This window comes from Canis lupus, chromosome 10 (genome assembly GCF_003254725.2).
Source record: "Canis lupus dingo isolate Sandy chromosome 10, ASM325472v2, whole genome shotgun sequence".
NCBI lineage: Eukaryota > Metazoa > Chordata > Mammalia > Carnivora > Canidae > Canis > Canis lupus.
This window is the reverse complement of record NC_064252.1, coordinates 8,998,433-9,012,596: the sequence shown is the minus strand read 5'-3', so window position 1 is coordinate 9,012,596 and position 14,164 is coordinate 8,998,433. Positions and strand designations below refer to the sequence as shown.

General features: G+C 41.4%; 1 protein-coding gene and 1 long non-coding RNA gene across 3 annotated transcripts in view; one reads left to right on the top strand and one right to left on the bottom strand.

The window, feature by feature from the left end:
* The first annotated feature begins 342 nt into the window (after window positions 1–342).
* Window positions 343–14,164, top strand: part of LOC112677901 (uncharacterized) — a 55,285-nt gene continuing 41,463 nt past the window's right edge. For both annotated transcript variants that reach the window (XR_007413354.1, XR_003147271.3), the window contains exons 1-2: window positions 343–413; window positions 978–1,077. This is a non-coding gene — a long non-coding RNA (uncharacterized LOC112677901). The remainder of the gene's footprint in view (window positions 414–977; window positions 1,078–14,164) is intronic.
* Window positions 6,796–14,164, bottom strand: part of IRAK3 (interleukin 1 receptor associated kinase 3) — a 50,934-nt gene continuing 43,565 nt past the window's right edge. Inside the window, exon 12 of the mRNA XM_025476701.3 lies at window positions 6,796–13,026. Within this exon, the coding sequence (XP_025332486.1) occupies window positions 12,517–13,026 (510 nt within the window). The 3' untranslated portion in view covers window positions 6,796–12,516. The remainder of the gene's footprint in view (window positions 13,027–14,164) is intronic.

Here is a 14,164-nt window from a genome sequence, read left to right as displayed (position 1 = left end):
GGGTTGTTGGAGGTCAGTCTGGGGTATTAGTCAGTTCTACCCCAGACAAGTATGACTCGCTTTCTTCAAACTCCAACAAGCAACTAGCCAAATATTAAGTTTTTCATTCATTCAATAGACATCAATGAGTATCCAATTCCATACGCTGGAGGAGATCATAGTGTTAACTCCGAAAAGAGACACAAATAATATGGTCATGATTACAAACAATAAGCAAAATGTAAAAGCGAAATTAGTGAGAGAGAACGGAGGAGAGGAAGTTTGGGAAGGATTCATGGAGGAAGTGATATTTATGCTAAATTATGAATGGTATATAAGGTTGTACATAGCTGAAGGGGGGGGGGTGGGGAGAGGAGGGCATTCCAGGCAGTTGGAGCAGCTCGTGCTAAGGCATGGGAATGAGAAAAGACACGGTATGCTTTATTAGGAATCATAACAAATTTAGTGGGACTAGAACAAAAGGTATAAAATCAATGGAAAAAGAGCAGGAAGGAAGTAGTGATGGAATCATAACAAATTTAGTGGGGCTAGAACAAAAGATACAAAGTCAATGGAAAAAGAGCAGGAAGGAAGTAGTGATGGGATTTAAGGGTAGATAGATAGTTTGGAACCAGTTTATGAAAGTCATTTTGTGCTACTTAAATTGGATTGTATCTTGTATTCAAGATAGAGAAACATATGTTTGAAAATGAGATAAAATCAGTTGATTGGATTTATTCCTAAAGACTTTTTATTTACTGGAAAGACATTAACCTGAAAGAAGATACGTGGTGAAGTGCCTCATGGTTCTAAAGTCGACATTATCTTGCACTTTTTATCAACAATTTTGTGGATAGATAAAGTAACTTCATCAAACTGGCCAATAATGCAAGCCTGGAAAAAAAAAGCCGCAAGTTTGGGTGACTGAATCAAAAATTTGAAAGACTAGCTAATTCAACTATTCTAAAGATGTTTATTGAACATCTATTATGTTTCAGGTCATTATCTAAGTGCTGAGGATCCAGCGATGAGCATGTCAAAGTCCTTGGTTTCGTGGAGTTTATATTCTAGGGAAGAAGATTGATGATAAACAAATAGGTAAGTGTAACATATAGTGTCACTCGCTGACAAATGAATTGAAGGAAACTGAAAGATTGCAAAGGGCGAGCAGGAGTAACGGCAGAGAGAGAAATTCTGGGGGGAGTGAGCTCCAGGCAGGGGAAGGGCAAGTGCAAAAGTCCTGAGGTGGGAACCAGGTTGGCACCAAGAGGCCTGGCGTGGCTGCAGCTGACGAATGACGGGGAGAGTGATAAGAAATGGAGTTAGACAGGGGCTACCCCAAAATGTAGGATCAGTGATTCAAAACAAACAAGATGGCCCGGAACCACAGTGTGTATTAAGTCATTTGAAAATAGCTGGACAAAAATAAATAAATAAATAACTGGACAATGTTAGGACAATGTTATAAGCTCTGGGTTTTATTTTGTGATAATCAGTCACACAAGGAAAAGGTGAAGGAGATAGATGCTTATCAGAAGTTTATGTGAAAAAGATCTCAAGGCCTTGGGTAGATCCTTTAGCTCTGTAAGAGCTCGTAGGAAGCCTTGCCTTTGACGCACACACATACCCACACTTGGGACAAACTTAGACTAAATTAACAGAAATATAATATATCCAAATGAAATAACAGAATAAATTAATCTTCTTTTTACATACAATATTTAAAGTATTACATTTGATTCAGTATGATAAATTTTAAGAGAGCTATTGGTGATTTAAAATCTTTCCCATTATCCAATGGCAAGGATGCTGAGAAAAATTAAAATACCCACTCATATATTTTTTTTCAGCTTCTCATCTCATCAGTTCTGAGCTCTGCTTATGTCTGTCTGTCTGTCTGTACTCGCTCTGTGCCTAGTGTGGGACTCAAACTCACAACCCCGAGATCGAGAGTTGTAGGCCACACCAGCTGAGCCAGTCCACTCTGCCCCACGAGCTCTGCTCATTTAAAACTCATAGGTCTCAAGTGAGACGTGATCCCACGTGGACACAGGGGTCTTACAAACCAGGGCGTCGAGACTGTCAGTTTGGGCTCGTGGTGCCACTGGGCCAAGAAGAAAGATGTAGCTTGCGGTGGTGTGTGGTGGTTCTGGGTATCGATGGCAGCTACAAAAGGAGAGAATCAGACTGGGGAGCACAAGGAGGACGGGAAGGTTTGAGACTGGAATCCGGGGAGCTGTGCCCCCTAACAGTTCCACAGCCAGTGATGAAAGCTAGTGTGGGGGCGCCTGGGGGGCTCAGGGTATGATCCTGGGGTCCTGGGATCGAGTCCTGCATGGAGCCTGCTTCTCCCTCTGCCTGTGTCTCTGCCTCCCTCTCTGTGTCTCTCATAAACAAATAAATAAAATCTTAAAAAAAAAAAAAAGAAAGAAAAGAAAAAAACAAGCTAGTGTGCAGTGAGCACTGATGCAGACCGCTGCCGGCTCGCACCCTATAGGGACGGAGGCCTGGCGGGGAGCCTGCACCCCAATGTGCCAGCCCGGGCCCAGGGCACGTGGAAGGAGAGTGACTTGCAGCAGGCAACAAATTACAGAAACTAAGACTAGCGCCGCCGCGCAGATTTCCCGTTTTGTATGTACTTATGTATGTTCACCAATTACTTATTTTCCCCTCTCTCTTCTCCCGTGGTATGGAAGGAATATTGGTGATAATTACCTTTATTCTTAGAAAAATCTTAGATAGATTAAAATCACCTGGACACAGAGATCGTGACTGATGAGACCCTGTGCCTCCCCTTCTGAAACAGCGACAGCATCTTCAATTATTTAAGGAATATGGTGCGATGTTGTTACTGTCACTGGAAGTTTAGGCATGAGGTGCAAAGGTGAGGACAACCGCTGAATGGCTAGAGGGCGGGATTTGTCCATCCTTGCCCTTCAGTGCTTTCCTGTGCCTTTTGGAGAAAACTGTGTCTCCTGGATGCCCTGACAGCTAAGTCCTCACTTCGGAACATAGAAGGGGTGAAGACTTTTGGGGCCCTGGCAGTACGGTAGGAGCTGCACAGGTGGTGGTCTGGCCCCTGTTCCCGCTTTCCTCCGGGGCAGCACCGTTTCCAGAAGCACCAGCAGCGAGCCCTCCGCAGCCTCGGCAGGACACTGCTCATAGGCATTTACTCGCACCTTTTCTCTTTTTTTCTCCTTTATCCATAACAGTGACAATGGCTTCTTGTCATTGCTCATCTCTGGATAACTTCACATTTTCCTTTTTTCTTCTTCTTTTTTTTTTTTCCACTTGTAGCCTTCACAACCTTTTGATAAGCAATTCCCAACATGAAATTCCATCTGTTTAAAAGAACTGGTATAGGGGTTCTATTTCTCCATGAGGACCAACACTGATACAGGCGAACCCACGACTCAACCTACGACAAGAAAAACGTGGAGTGGATGAGGAGGAGAAGCATGGCCATGGACAAGCCAGGAAAAACTGGAGAGATCAGATAATCGGATGTCTTTGGCAAGTGCAGGACGGCCTACAACGATTTCTGATGTGTAGCAGTTTCGGGTAGGAATGGGGTCCAGAGTGTGCCTTGGAAACAGTGGCTGAAGAAAAGTGGGCTGTAGTTTCACTGTGATTGATGAGATCATTTGACTGTGATGCAGGGATGCTACTTGGTTCACTCAGATGGCCACTGAAACAAGGACCAATGATGCTGGGATATGAGGACATGTCAGACTATGTCTTCTACACCATGGCAATACATTTTTATTAGAGAAATACCTTTTAAATTTTTATTTATTTATTTATTTATTTATTTATTTATTTATTTATTTATTTATTTATTTTCAGAAAGAGAGAGAGAGAGCATGTGTTTGTGTGTTTGTGTGTGTGTAAAGAAGGAAGGGCAGAGGCAAAGGGAGAGAGATCCTCAAGCAGACTCCCTGGTGAGCGCTGAGCCCAACTCGAGGCTGGATCCCAGGACCCTGAGATCATGACCTGAGCCGAAATCAAGAGTCAGATGCTTAGCTGGCTGAGTTCCCCCAGAACCTCCCCTTAACCTCTGTTGCTGAAATCTTCGCAGTGATGGGGCAGTGGTATTACCTGCCATTTCTCTTCCAAGAAACACAAAAACAGCAGCAACTCATTAATTTGGTATCAAGAGAACAAAATGTGTGGCAGTGTTATGCTCTTAAGAAGCCAACACTGGGACCCCTGGGTGGCTCAGCGGTTGAGCATCTGCCTTCAGCCCAGGGCGTGATCCTGGGGTCCCGGGATCGAGTCTCACATCGGGCTTCCTGCAGGGAGCCTGCTTCTCTCTCTGCCTGTGTCTCTGCCTCTGTGTCTTTCATGAATAAATAAATAAAATGTTTAAAAAAATTTTTTTAAAAGCCAGCACTAATTTATCTTTTAGCTGGATTTGCCTGGGAAGTGTTTTTATCATATTTACGCCCTCCGTAACTTATGCCCACAAACAGTCCCTCCAGATAGAACTCGTTAGAACTGGTATTTCACCCTGGAGTACACTTTTGCTATTTCCCTTTATAATTAATGTATTGTGGGCCCCATTAGCCTAATTACATAGGCTCCATCTCCACCTGCTAGAGAAAAACACTGTATTCGGTCCCATGTTCTCTGCACTGTGATAAGTTGTATTTTCAACTGATAACTACAGCCCCGAGTCTGCTAACTTCAGCAAGTTAAAAATTCTATGTAGGCTAAAAGGGATAGAGGGACACAAGTCTGAGGAATAGATACTTTATGGTTAAAAATCTCTCTCTCCAAAGATCTTGTGATTTGTGTGTGTGTGTGTGTGTGTGTGTGTGTGTGTGTGTGTAATAAAGGGCAATGGAATAGAAGATTATTGGTAGTTGCCAGTTGCTATCAGGGGTGGAAGTATGCAAAAAGCCAGGCCAATGTCGAAATGCATAGGATATTTTTCCAACATAAAAATAGTTTTATTATTTTCTGGTAACAAAAATGATACATACTCATTATAAAATTTCAAATACATAAAAGTCTAAAGTAAAGATCATCTGAATACCATGGCCGGGAAAAAGATGCCTCTCTTGGCAAAGATCTCTGTATGAAACATACAGTATTTTAAAATATCCAGTATTATAAATGGGCCCACATTGAACATATTATTATATAGCCTGCTTTTTCATTTGATAGTATTTCACGGACCAATTTCCCTAGCAATGAATAAGACCTAAATGATTTTTAATGACAGTCGCATATGATTTAATGGTATATATGTGCTGGAATTTATTTAACCCATTTTTTATTAAAGGATATTTAGGCTATTTCCAAAGGCTTTTGTTGTTGTTGTTTTTAAAGATTTATTTATTTATGTGAGAGAGAGAGAGAAAGAATACAAGCAGGAGGGGCAGAGCCAGAGGGAGAGAGTATCTCAAGCAGATTCCCTAGGATCATGACCTGAGCCAAAATCAAGAGTCTAGCACTTAACCAACTGAGCCACCCAGGCACCTCCCAAAGTTTTATATCATAAACACCATCAAGTACTTCTTTGCCCTCATGTTTACATACTTGTGTGATTTTCTTTCACTGGGATAGATTCTAAACAAATTGCTGGGAAAGTGTATCGTGAATTTTTGACACATATTGCCAAGTTTAATACATACTGTCTTCTGGAAAAGCTGCACCAATTTTCACTCTTGCCAAGAGGACCAAGAACGCCCCTTTGCTCATATTCTTGTCAATTATTTGAATATTTGCCCATCTGGGTGCATACAATTAATACCAATAAGGTAGGGGCACCTGGGTGGTTCAGTTGGTTGAGCATCTGCCTTTGGCTCAAGTCATGATCCCATGGTCCTGGGATCGAGCCCCACATCATTGGGCTCCTTGCTCTGCAGGGAGCCTGCTTCTCCCTCTCCCTCTGCCTGGTGCTCCCCATGCTGTGTTCTCCCCCTCTCTCTGTCAAATAAATAAAATGTGTTAAAATAATACAAATGAAATAATAAACACACATATATTTACTTTTTAAAAATTCTCAAATAGAGGATGCCTTTATTTTTTTTAAGTTCCCCTTTTTCAGAGCAGGTATTTCCTGATTTGAATAAATCAGGAATAAAGAGTTTTCAGTTTGCATCCCCACTTCAATATTGGTGTGACTCCAGATAAGAGTCAACTTTCCCAGCTCACTAGGCATTCAAAGCCTAAGTGATGAAGGCATCTACCACATACTAGATACTTCCATGTTAACCGAGTCTGAATCTCCACAAGTAAGCTTTCTACCTGCTTACCCTCCATTGCAATTAATGTTGTTCTGTAAGAAATTTTAAAATTAAGGAGCCAATAAAGAGCTTTGGAACTATCCCCTTGCTCTTTGTAGAGGTAACCACAAAGCTTTCAATGAGGCAGATGACATCAATAAGAAGGCACTGAAGTGAAAGTTTGGTAGGCAATGTAGATCTTTGGAGCAAAAATGTCTCCCAAGAAAATACTTGCATGTCATGTTCAATAGACCATCAAATATTTATAAATAATTTGACAGAAAGATGGAAACAAACTATCACAAGTATCAGTTTATCTTTTATCAAGATGTTGGTCTGTGATTACTTAGAAATGGTTTGGGAATATTTTCCACCATGAAGCAAATTTATAAGCAATGTACACAATGTCTAATTCCTCTTTTCAGAGATACCTCAGATATTAATATTTGACATTAATAACTTTTTATCCACAAATAGCAGTATGGAACCATCTAGGCAAATGAATGCCAGTAGAATGGATCTTAGAAACATGGCACTTTGGGAACAATGTAGATGACAGTGTTGATATACTAGGTACCAATGATTTGAAGATGTTTTAAAGGAATATTTAGTTCATTCACTTTACAAATATTTATTGGGCCCCATTACGTGCCAGATACCATGTTAGTTGTTAGAGATACAAAAATGAGCAGGATATAGGCCCTGCTCTCAAGGAATTTTCAGTTTTGTGGAGAAGAGAGAAGTCAATAACTACATTTTGGAGTGATAGGGAGGTGAGGCATGTGTAGGTGCTTTGGGTCCTTAGAAGAAGCCAGATGAAGATGCCATGAGTAGCCAAATAAATATCCTGAAGAAATCATAGGTCAATGGAAGAAGAAGGTCTGTTACGGTGGCTGCAAACCATGTCATCCTGCCTAGTGCACACTAGTAGCAAAGCAACAAGCCACTGTAGAGACATTAGCTGTACAACAGGATAAGGAGAAGTCTCTGTGAACCCCTAGAAAGATCTGGCGAAGAAGCCAGAGTCTGAGTCCAGACAACACTCTCTGCGAGATGGCTCAGGGAGGCTGGTCTCCTGGAGAGCCACCAGTGAGCATTAGAATTGAGATGAAAGGGGGTCGGTGAAGGATCTCAAGATGGCTGGGCAAAAACTTGCTCTAAAAACCATTGACTGGGTAGCTTTTGGGGAGATCATACCCCGAAACCAGAAGGCCATTGCCAACTCCCTGAAATCCTGGAATGAGATGCTTACCTCCAGGTTGGCTACTCTTCCTGAGAAACCACCTGCTATCGACTGGGCTTACTACAAGGCCAATGTGGCAAAGGCTGGTTTGGTAGATGACTTTGAGAAGAAGTTTAATGCCCTGAAGTTTCCTGTGCCAGAGGACAAATACACTGTCCAGGTGGATGCTGAGGAAAAAGAAGATGTGAAAAGCTGTGCTGAGTTTTCGTCCCTCTCAAAGGCCAGGATTGAAGAATATGAAAAAGAGCTGGAGAAGATGAAGAACATAATTCCATTTGATCAGATGACCATTGAGGACCTGAATGAAGTCTTCCCAGAAACCAAATTAGACAAGAAGAAGTATTCCTATTGGCCTCACAAGCCAATTGAAAATTTATAAACTTGAGTTGAGGAGAAAACCCTGGCTCTCATATTATAACCATTGGACATTGAAAATAATGATACGGAAAAAAAAAAGAATTGAGATTAAAGGAATGGTGTTTCCTTTCATTCATTCATTCATTTATTCCCTTGAACATAAGCTCCATGAGATCAGAGATCTTTGTTGGGTGTGATCTTCACTGCGTCCCCAGCTCCCCAGAACAGTACCTGACACAAATGTTGATAAATGTTTATTCAATGAATGAATGGTTGGATCAGTGGATATATTTAACTCACATCTAATGACAAAGTGGATAACTGTTAACAGAGAAGCAGGATAGTGAAAAAAGGAGGAAGACATGTCAAGCCTTGTGTCCTCACTGAAACCTTGTGGATTCAACAAATGACATCTATGCCTTTTCATAAGAGCTTGGATCTGTGGGGGCTTCTCTGTAACATGCAGTACGAGAAAGGGTGTGGGCCTTGAAACCAGAGAGATGTGCATTCAAATCTGGGCTCTCCCAGATATGGGAGGCCCTCAGGCATGTTCCTTACCCTCTGTAAATAAGTCTTCTCACCTCTAAAAAGGGTTCAGACCTTTGGGGTGGCTGCGAAGGCTAAACAGGGAAAAAAAACACAGAAACCTCTGGACCCAGCTCCCTTTGCCCTTGCCCATCCTTCCAGCCCCAGGGCCTGTGTTGTGTGGAGTTCTGCGAGAGCTCCTGGCCCCCAAACCTCTGGATGTCCATCCTGGGCCCCCTTTTCTATTTCTCTTCCTCCCTCTCTCTCTCCAGCAAGCTTCTCCAAGAAGCCTTCCTTCCTCTCTCATAAGTACACAGTAACCTCCTTACCCTTTTATTTTTAGTTCCATTGGTTTGTGGTTCAAATACCAGATGTTACCAAACTGTTGAGTTGGCTAGTTGCCTTTCCTCCTTCCTCAGTGTCCTAGGAGCCAACACAGTGCTTGATAAATGCTACTCAGGCTAACCCTCATTTCCTAGACTCACCACATCTCAAGTCATAGAAGCTGTTTACACAGGCTAACATACCATCCCATGAGGCTACACGATAACGCAGCGAGTTTCGGATCATTATAACAATTCTCAAGAAGTCAATAAAAGTGATTATGCCAGAAGTCCCATACCTGTTTTCAAAGACCACGAAATATTTTCCCTGTGCTTTGGGACATTATAAAGTGAGGCCAAAAAACCTAACAAGTAAATAAGATTGGCCTGGGGGATTGCCCATGGTGCATTATATAGGTGAAAATGAGTGAAATTCTTTACTAATTGATCTTTGCTGATCAAAGGGAACACTTAAAGGCTCATTCTTGGTTTCTTCATGTACCTGAGTCTCCACATTATGAAGCCATGGAGGTCCTCTCTTATTGCCCAGAGCAGTGTGCAAGATTTAATTCCTATCAATGACCCTGTATTAACACACCAGAAGGCAAATCAAGGAGGACTAGTTTACTCAATAGAAGATTCTTCTAATTTTCAGCCACAGTGGCATCTGCCTGCCATATCATTGATCAGGTTATTGCCAGATAATCTGACTTGTTCTTTAAGATGTACAAAGTAGTCATACCCTAGCAAGGTGACTGCATCAGAAAAGATGACTGATTAACAATATTTCTAGAGCTCTTACTCCAAATAACTAAAAGCTTAAGTAAGAGGGTAAATATAAAAGAATTTTTTTAAATGATTACTCTCTCAAAAACCATACACCTAGATGGAAAGGTACTGATCTATGACTATTTGAGAACACTCTAAGGCAGAGGTTCTCAAAGAGTGGTCTGAACAGCAGCAGCATGAGCAGTATCTGGGAACTTGCTAGAAAGCCAAATCCCTAACCCCAGAACTACTGCATCAGAAACTGAGTGGGGTCCAGCAATTTGTTTGTTTGTTGTTTGTTTGTTCAGCAATTTGTTCTTAACAAGACTTCCGCATCATTTGGATGCACACTGAAGTTTGGGAAACACTGCTAAGAGAATTCAAATCAACATAATTCCAACATAATTCCATGTGCCAAGTAATGGCTCAGGCTTGGTGTTCATCACAGCTTCCTTTATGACCATCTCACCGAGGGTACTGGGAGGTCCAGACTCAAGGCAAAAAACAGTTCAACATAAAGTCAATTCTTGATCGTCTTGATTACTTCTTTTGAATTACTAGTGGCAACTTCACACAATGCCAGGCTAATTTCCCCAATTCAGCCAAAATAGTTTCAGATTATGTTTCTAAGATAAGCTAAATCCTGATGGTTTATAATATATAAAGCCAAACACCAAAAGCTTTTATACTTCTTTTCATTAACATGTGTAATCGAGAGCTGCCAAACTAGGACAGGTCACAAGAAATCATACAAAGTCTAGTCCAATTGTTTGTCCCTACTAATTTTGGCACATGGGCGATTTGGGAGCATTGTCAACACATGCCATGAACATATGGGCAAGACAGTGAAGGGCAGTCAGGGCACGTGAGGGCCAGCCTGAGCATGACTTCTCTCAACTGTTTACCTGGACCTTTATGTGGACTGCCAATCAGACTAAGGCATATTCTATTTGAACCTCATCATGAGATCCTTTTTCCCAGAATTATAGCTTCATGTTTCTGACCTTGGTCTCTTAACCTGACCCTGATTCCTGATGACTTTCTTCTTTAATCATTTGTTCTTAAATCTGAAATCTGGCCTCCAATCTCACTATGATTAACCTAACTGTACTAACTCACCAAAAATAATAATAATAAAAAAATAAAGGAAGAAAGAAAAGAAGGAAGGAAGGAAGGAAGGAAGGAAGGAAGGAAGGAAAGAAAAAGAAAAAAATGTCTATAGAAGGCTAGAGGTCTACCCTTTTATTATAAATGTGCTAGAGAAGGAAATTCCATTAATCCTATGGAAATGGTTTTTGTGGAGTATTTCTATTCATCATCATGAAGACAGTCCTTATCCCCACTTTATTCAGCAATGTTTACCATAGCTGAATTTCTTATTATGTGGGTTCTTAGAGATAATTTAATTCAACTTCACTTGTAAGGAAACAACAGCTCTGTACAGGCTAATGTGGGCCTTGAAGAGATGAGTCCTACACACTCAGGGAATGTGACAGAGTAATGTGTCCTCCCCTCCCCCCCCCCCCCAGCAGGATATCCATGTCCTAATCCCAGAAACCTGTGAATGACTTTACAGGAGAAAAGAGACATTGCAGATGTGATTAAATTAAGTGTCCTGAGATGCAGAGATTTCTGTGGATTATCTGAGTGGGCCCAACACAAACACAAGGATCCTTAAGAGAAGCAGGAGGCCCAAAGTAAGAGAAAAAGGTGATGAAGAAAAGATCAAAGAGAGAAAGAAAGAGAAATCTTCAAAGATTCAAAGATGCCACATACTGGCTCTGAGAATGGAGAAAGAGGCCACGAGTCAGTGAATGCAGTCTCTAGAAGCTAGAAAAGGCAAGGGGACAAATTCTCCCCTAGAGTCTCCAGAAAGAACGTCAAGGACCTCTGACCGTCAGCACTGTAAAATAACTAAATTATATTGTTTGTCTGGTTTTTTTTTTTTTTGGTTTTTTTTTTTTAAGTAATCTCTATACCCATTGTAGAGCTCAAACTCACAACCCTAAGATCAGGAGTCAGATGCTCTACCAACTGAGCCAGCCAGGCACCCCAACTTACACTGTTTTAACCCAGTAAGTTTGTTATAATTTGTTATAGCAACAAAAGGAAATTAATACAGGTAGTTTACAAGCCAGTCAGAGAGACTGGATGGCACAGGCAACTTTGATATAATTCAGTAAGTAACAAATATAAAATAGAAACACAAAAACAATGCTGTGGCAATGCTGATGAAGTGAGTACTTCTGGGTGGAGAGATTTAGGAAGCTTCCTGGAAGAGGCACTTCTGAGCCTTGAAGGACAGGTAGGATTTCCACAGGGGGAGATCCAGTAAACAGGAGGTAGAGGCACAGAGTTGGCTGGTATAGAATCAAACTAAAAGCTGACATCGGCCCTTGTGACCAGCGATTTTCTCAGAAATAAAAATTACCTGATTAAAATTTCATACATTCTACTCAAGATATAATAGTTTGCAAAAAAAAAATTGTAACAATAGCCAACAACTATATGATACATGATAAACTATCCTAAGAGTTTAAATACAGAAATACAGATCTTGGACAAGAATTCCCTCTTTCCACAGAACATGTCATAGTCGGGAGCGAATCTGGCTCATTTTCAGACAGGCAGGCTTGATAGGGATGAACAGAAAAAATACTAAGGGTTAACTGAAGTAAACAAAAGGGCAATTATTTAAAAAGGCATCTGCTAACATTTACAAATTAGACACTTCCTACAACCATCTCAAGCAAGCTAAACAGAACAATGGAATCTAACTGAACTGACCGTACATAGCAGACTGGAGGCTCTGAGGGCTCATGTTGATGATGACGAAGACAACAGAATCCAGTCCCTTTTTGGTAGGTTTTGTTTGTCTGAAGTCAAAGGTCATGATCTTAAGTAATTTTGAATGGCTCTAACTTAGACTAGGTTTAAGCCACTCTGTTTTGGGAATTGGGAAGGAAGGAATAACATCGTCCAGATTGTTGACCTGCATCACCCAAACTCACCATTGATAGTCCTCTTAGCATCACTTATGGTGACAATGTTTTCCCAAGACGATACCTGTCCTCGGGTGCCTTAGCAATTACTTGCTTTCTTCTTTATCGTCTGGTGAAATCGATTCCCTTTTATACTGTTCACATTCGTTCCAGGAAAATTCACAGGAACAGCTGGTCTCCACTGGCCTGCTCCTGTAAGAATGGCCTGGAGCTTCTACAGAAGGGTCCACATCCGTACCATAGGCCCCTGGGTCCTGGGATAGAGCTACATGCTTTGGAGACCCACTTTCTTTACAAGAAGAACTGGGCCTGTCGCAGGTATCCTCATTCCTCTCACTGCCTGTCTTTCGGTCAAAACCCAGAAACGTAACCTCAGACTGGCTGCATTCGAATGGAACTTTCTGAGTCACTCCAACTTTTCTCAAACCTTTATCATGAGGCAGTGAATGATTATTCTGGTTTTCATCATCTTCCACTGGAATACTTGGTACGTTCTCCAAGAAGAGAGGAGAAGGACACCTGAAGGACTTTAGGGAGGTGGGAGGATCTTCAGCAAAATATAAGCTGGCTTGAGTACTTTCAAGAGTAGTTAGGACCTGGTTAACCAAGAAGCAAACAAACATGGAGTTAAGCTTGAATAACCTCTCCTTTTACCTTATTTCCATCTACCTGCTAAGGAATGTTCTTGTATTTTCATGAAATAAATTCAACTATAGAGTTTTGAATGAGAAGGTATTGAAGATTAGCTTAAACCCCTTCAGTTTAATGAGTAAATTAAGAGACTTGAAACCAAATATAAAAGAAGCTGCAATGAAGTAAACATCAAGGGACCTGAGTTAAGGCTTAGATTTGCCCCCAGCTGCTGTGGGACCTTGGCTGGGTCTCTGTCCATTTTTCACTTCAACCTTAATATGTGGAGTACCGGAAAGTGTCAGAGGACGGGGGACCCAATCCGTAGTTCTCAAATGCCAGATTTACATATAGGAGCTTTCTTAAAATACAGATCCCCTGGTCCCAACCTAAAGATCATCACTGAAAAAAATATGAAGATAGGGGCCCAGGAATCTGTATTTTAAAAGCTTCTCCGTTGGTTTGGACATGCAGCCCAAACCAAGAACTACTGACCTGATTTAAAAGAACATGTAGCCTCCCTTCACACACACGTCATTTTTAAAAATATATTTAGAGAGCTTTACTATTTGCAAAGTGCCTTCACATGCATTACCTCGTTTATTCTGCACAAACAATACTGTTATCCTCATTTTACAGATAATAAAGCTGAGGCTCAGAAAAGATCACTAGCCAGGAAGGAGCAGATCTGTTGCTTGACCTCAGATCTGGCTCCCAACTCCAGGTTTCTTCCACTATATATCTCACAGCTCTTTTTAAAAGGCCCAAGATACCAGGTCACATAGCTCTCACTGGTGGTGCCAGGCCTAAAATATAGCTCTCCTGACTCCCATGCCAGTGCTCTTCATATTCTGATTGTGCTGATCTCTTGTTGAAAACCCTTTCATGGCTCTGCTGTAGATTCAGGATAAACCCAAAATCCCAGAATGGAATTCACGTCCCTCTATCACCTGGAACTTTCTATGATTTTAAGCACTCCAGCTTTTGCCTCACCACCTCCCACTTCCATGAACTACCTGCAGTATCAGTGCTGAAAAATCCGTTACCTCTGAGCTTTGCAAGTATAAATTCTCTTCGACTAAAATGCCTTTCTATTCTGACTCT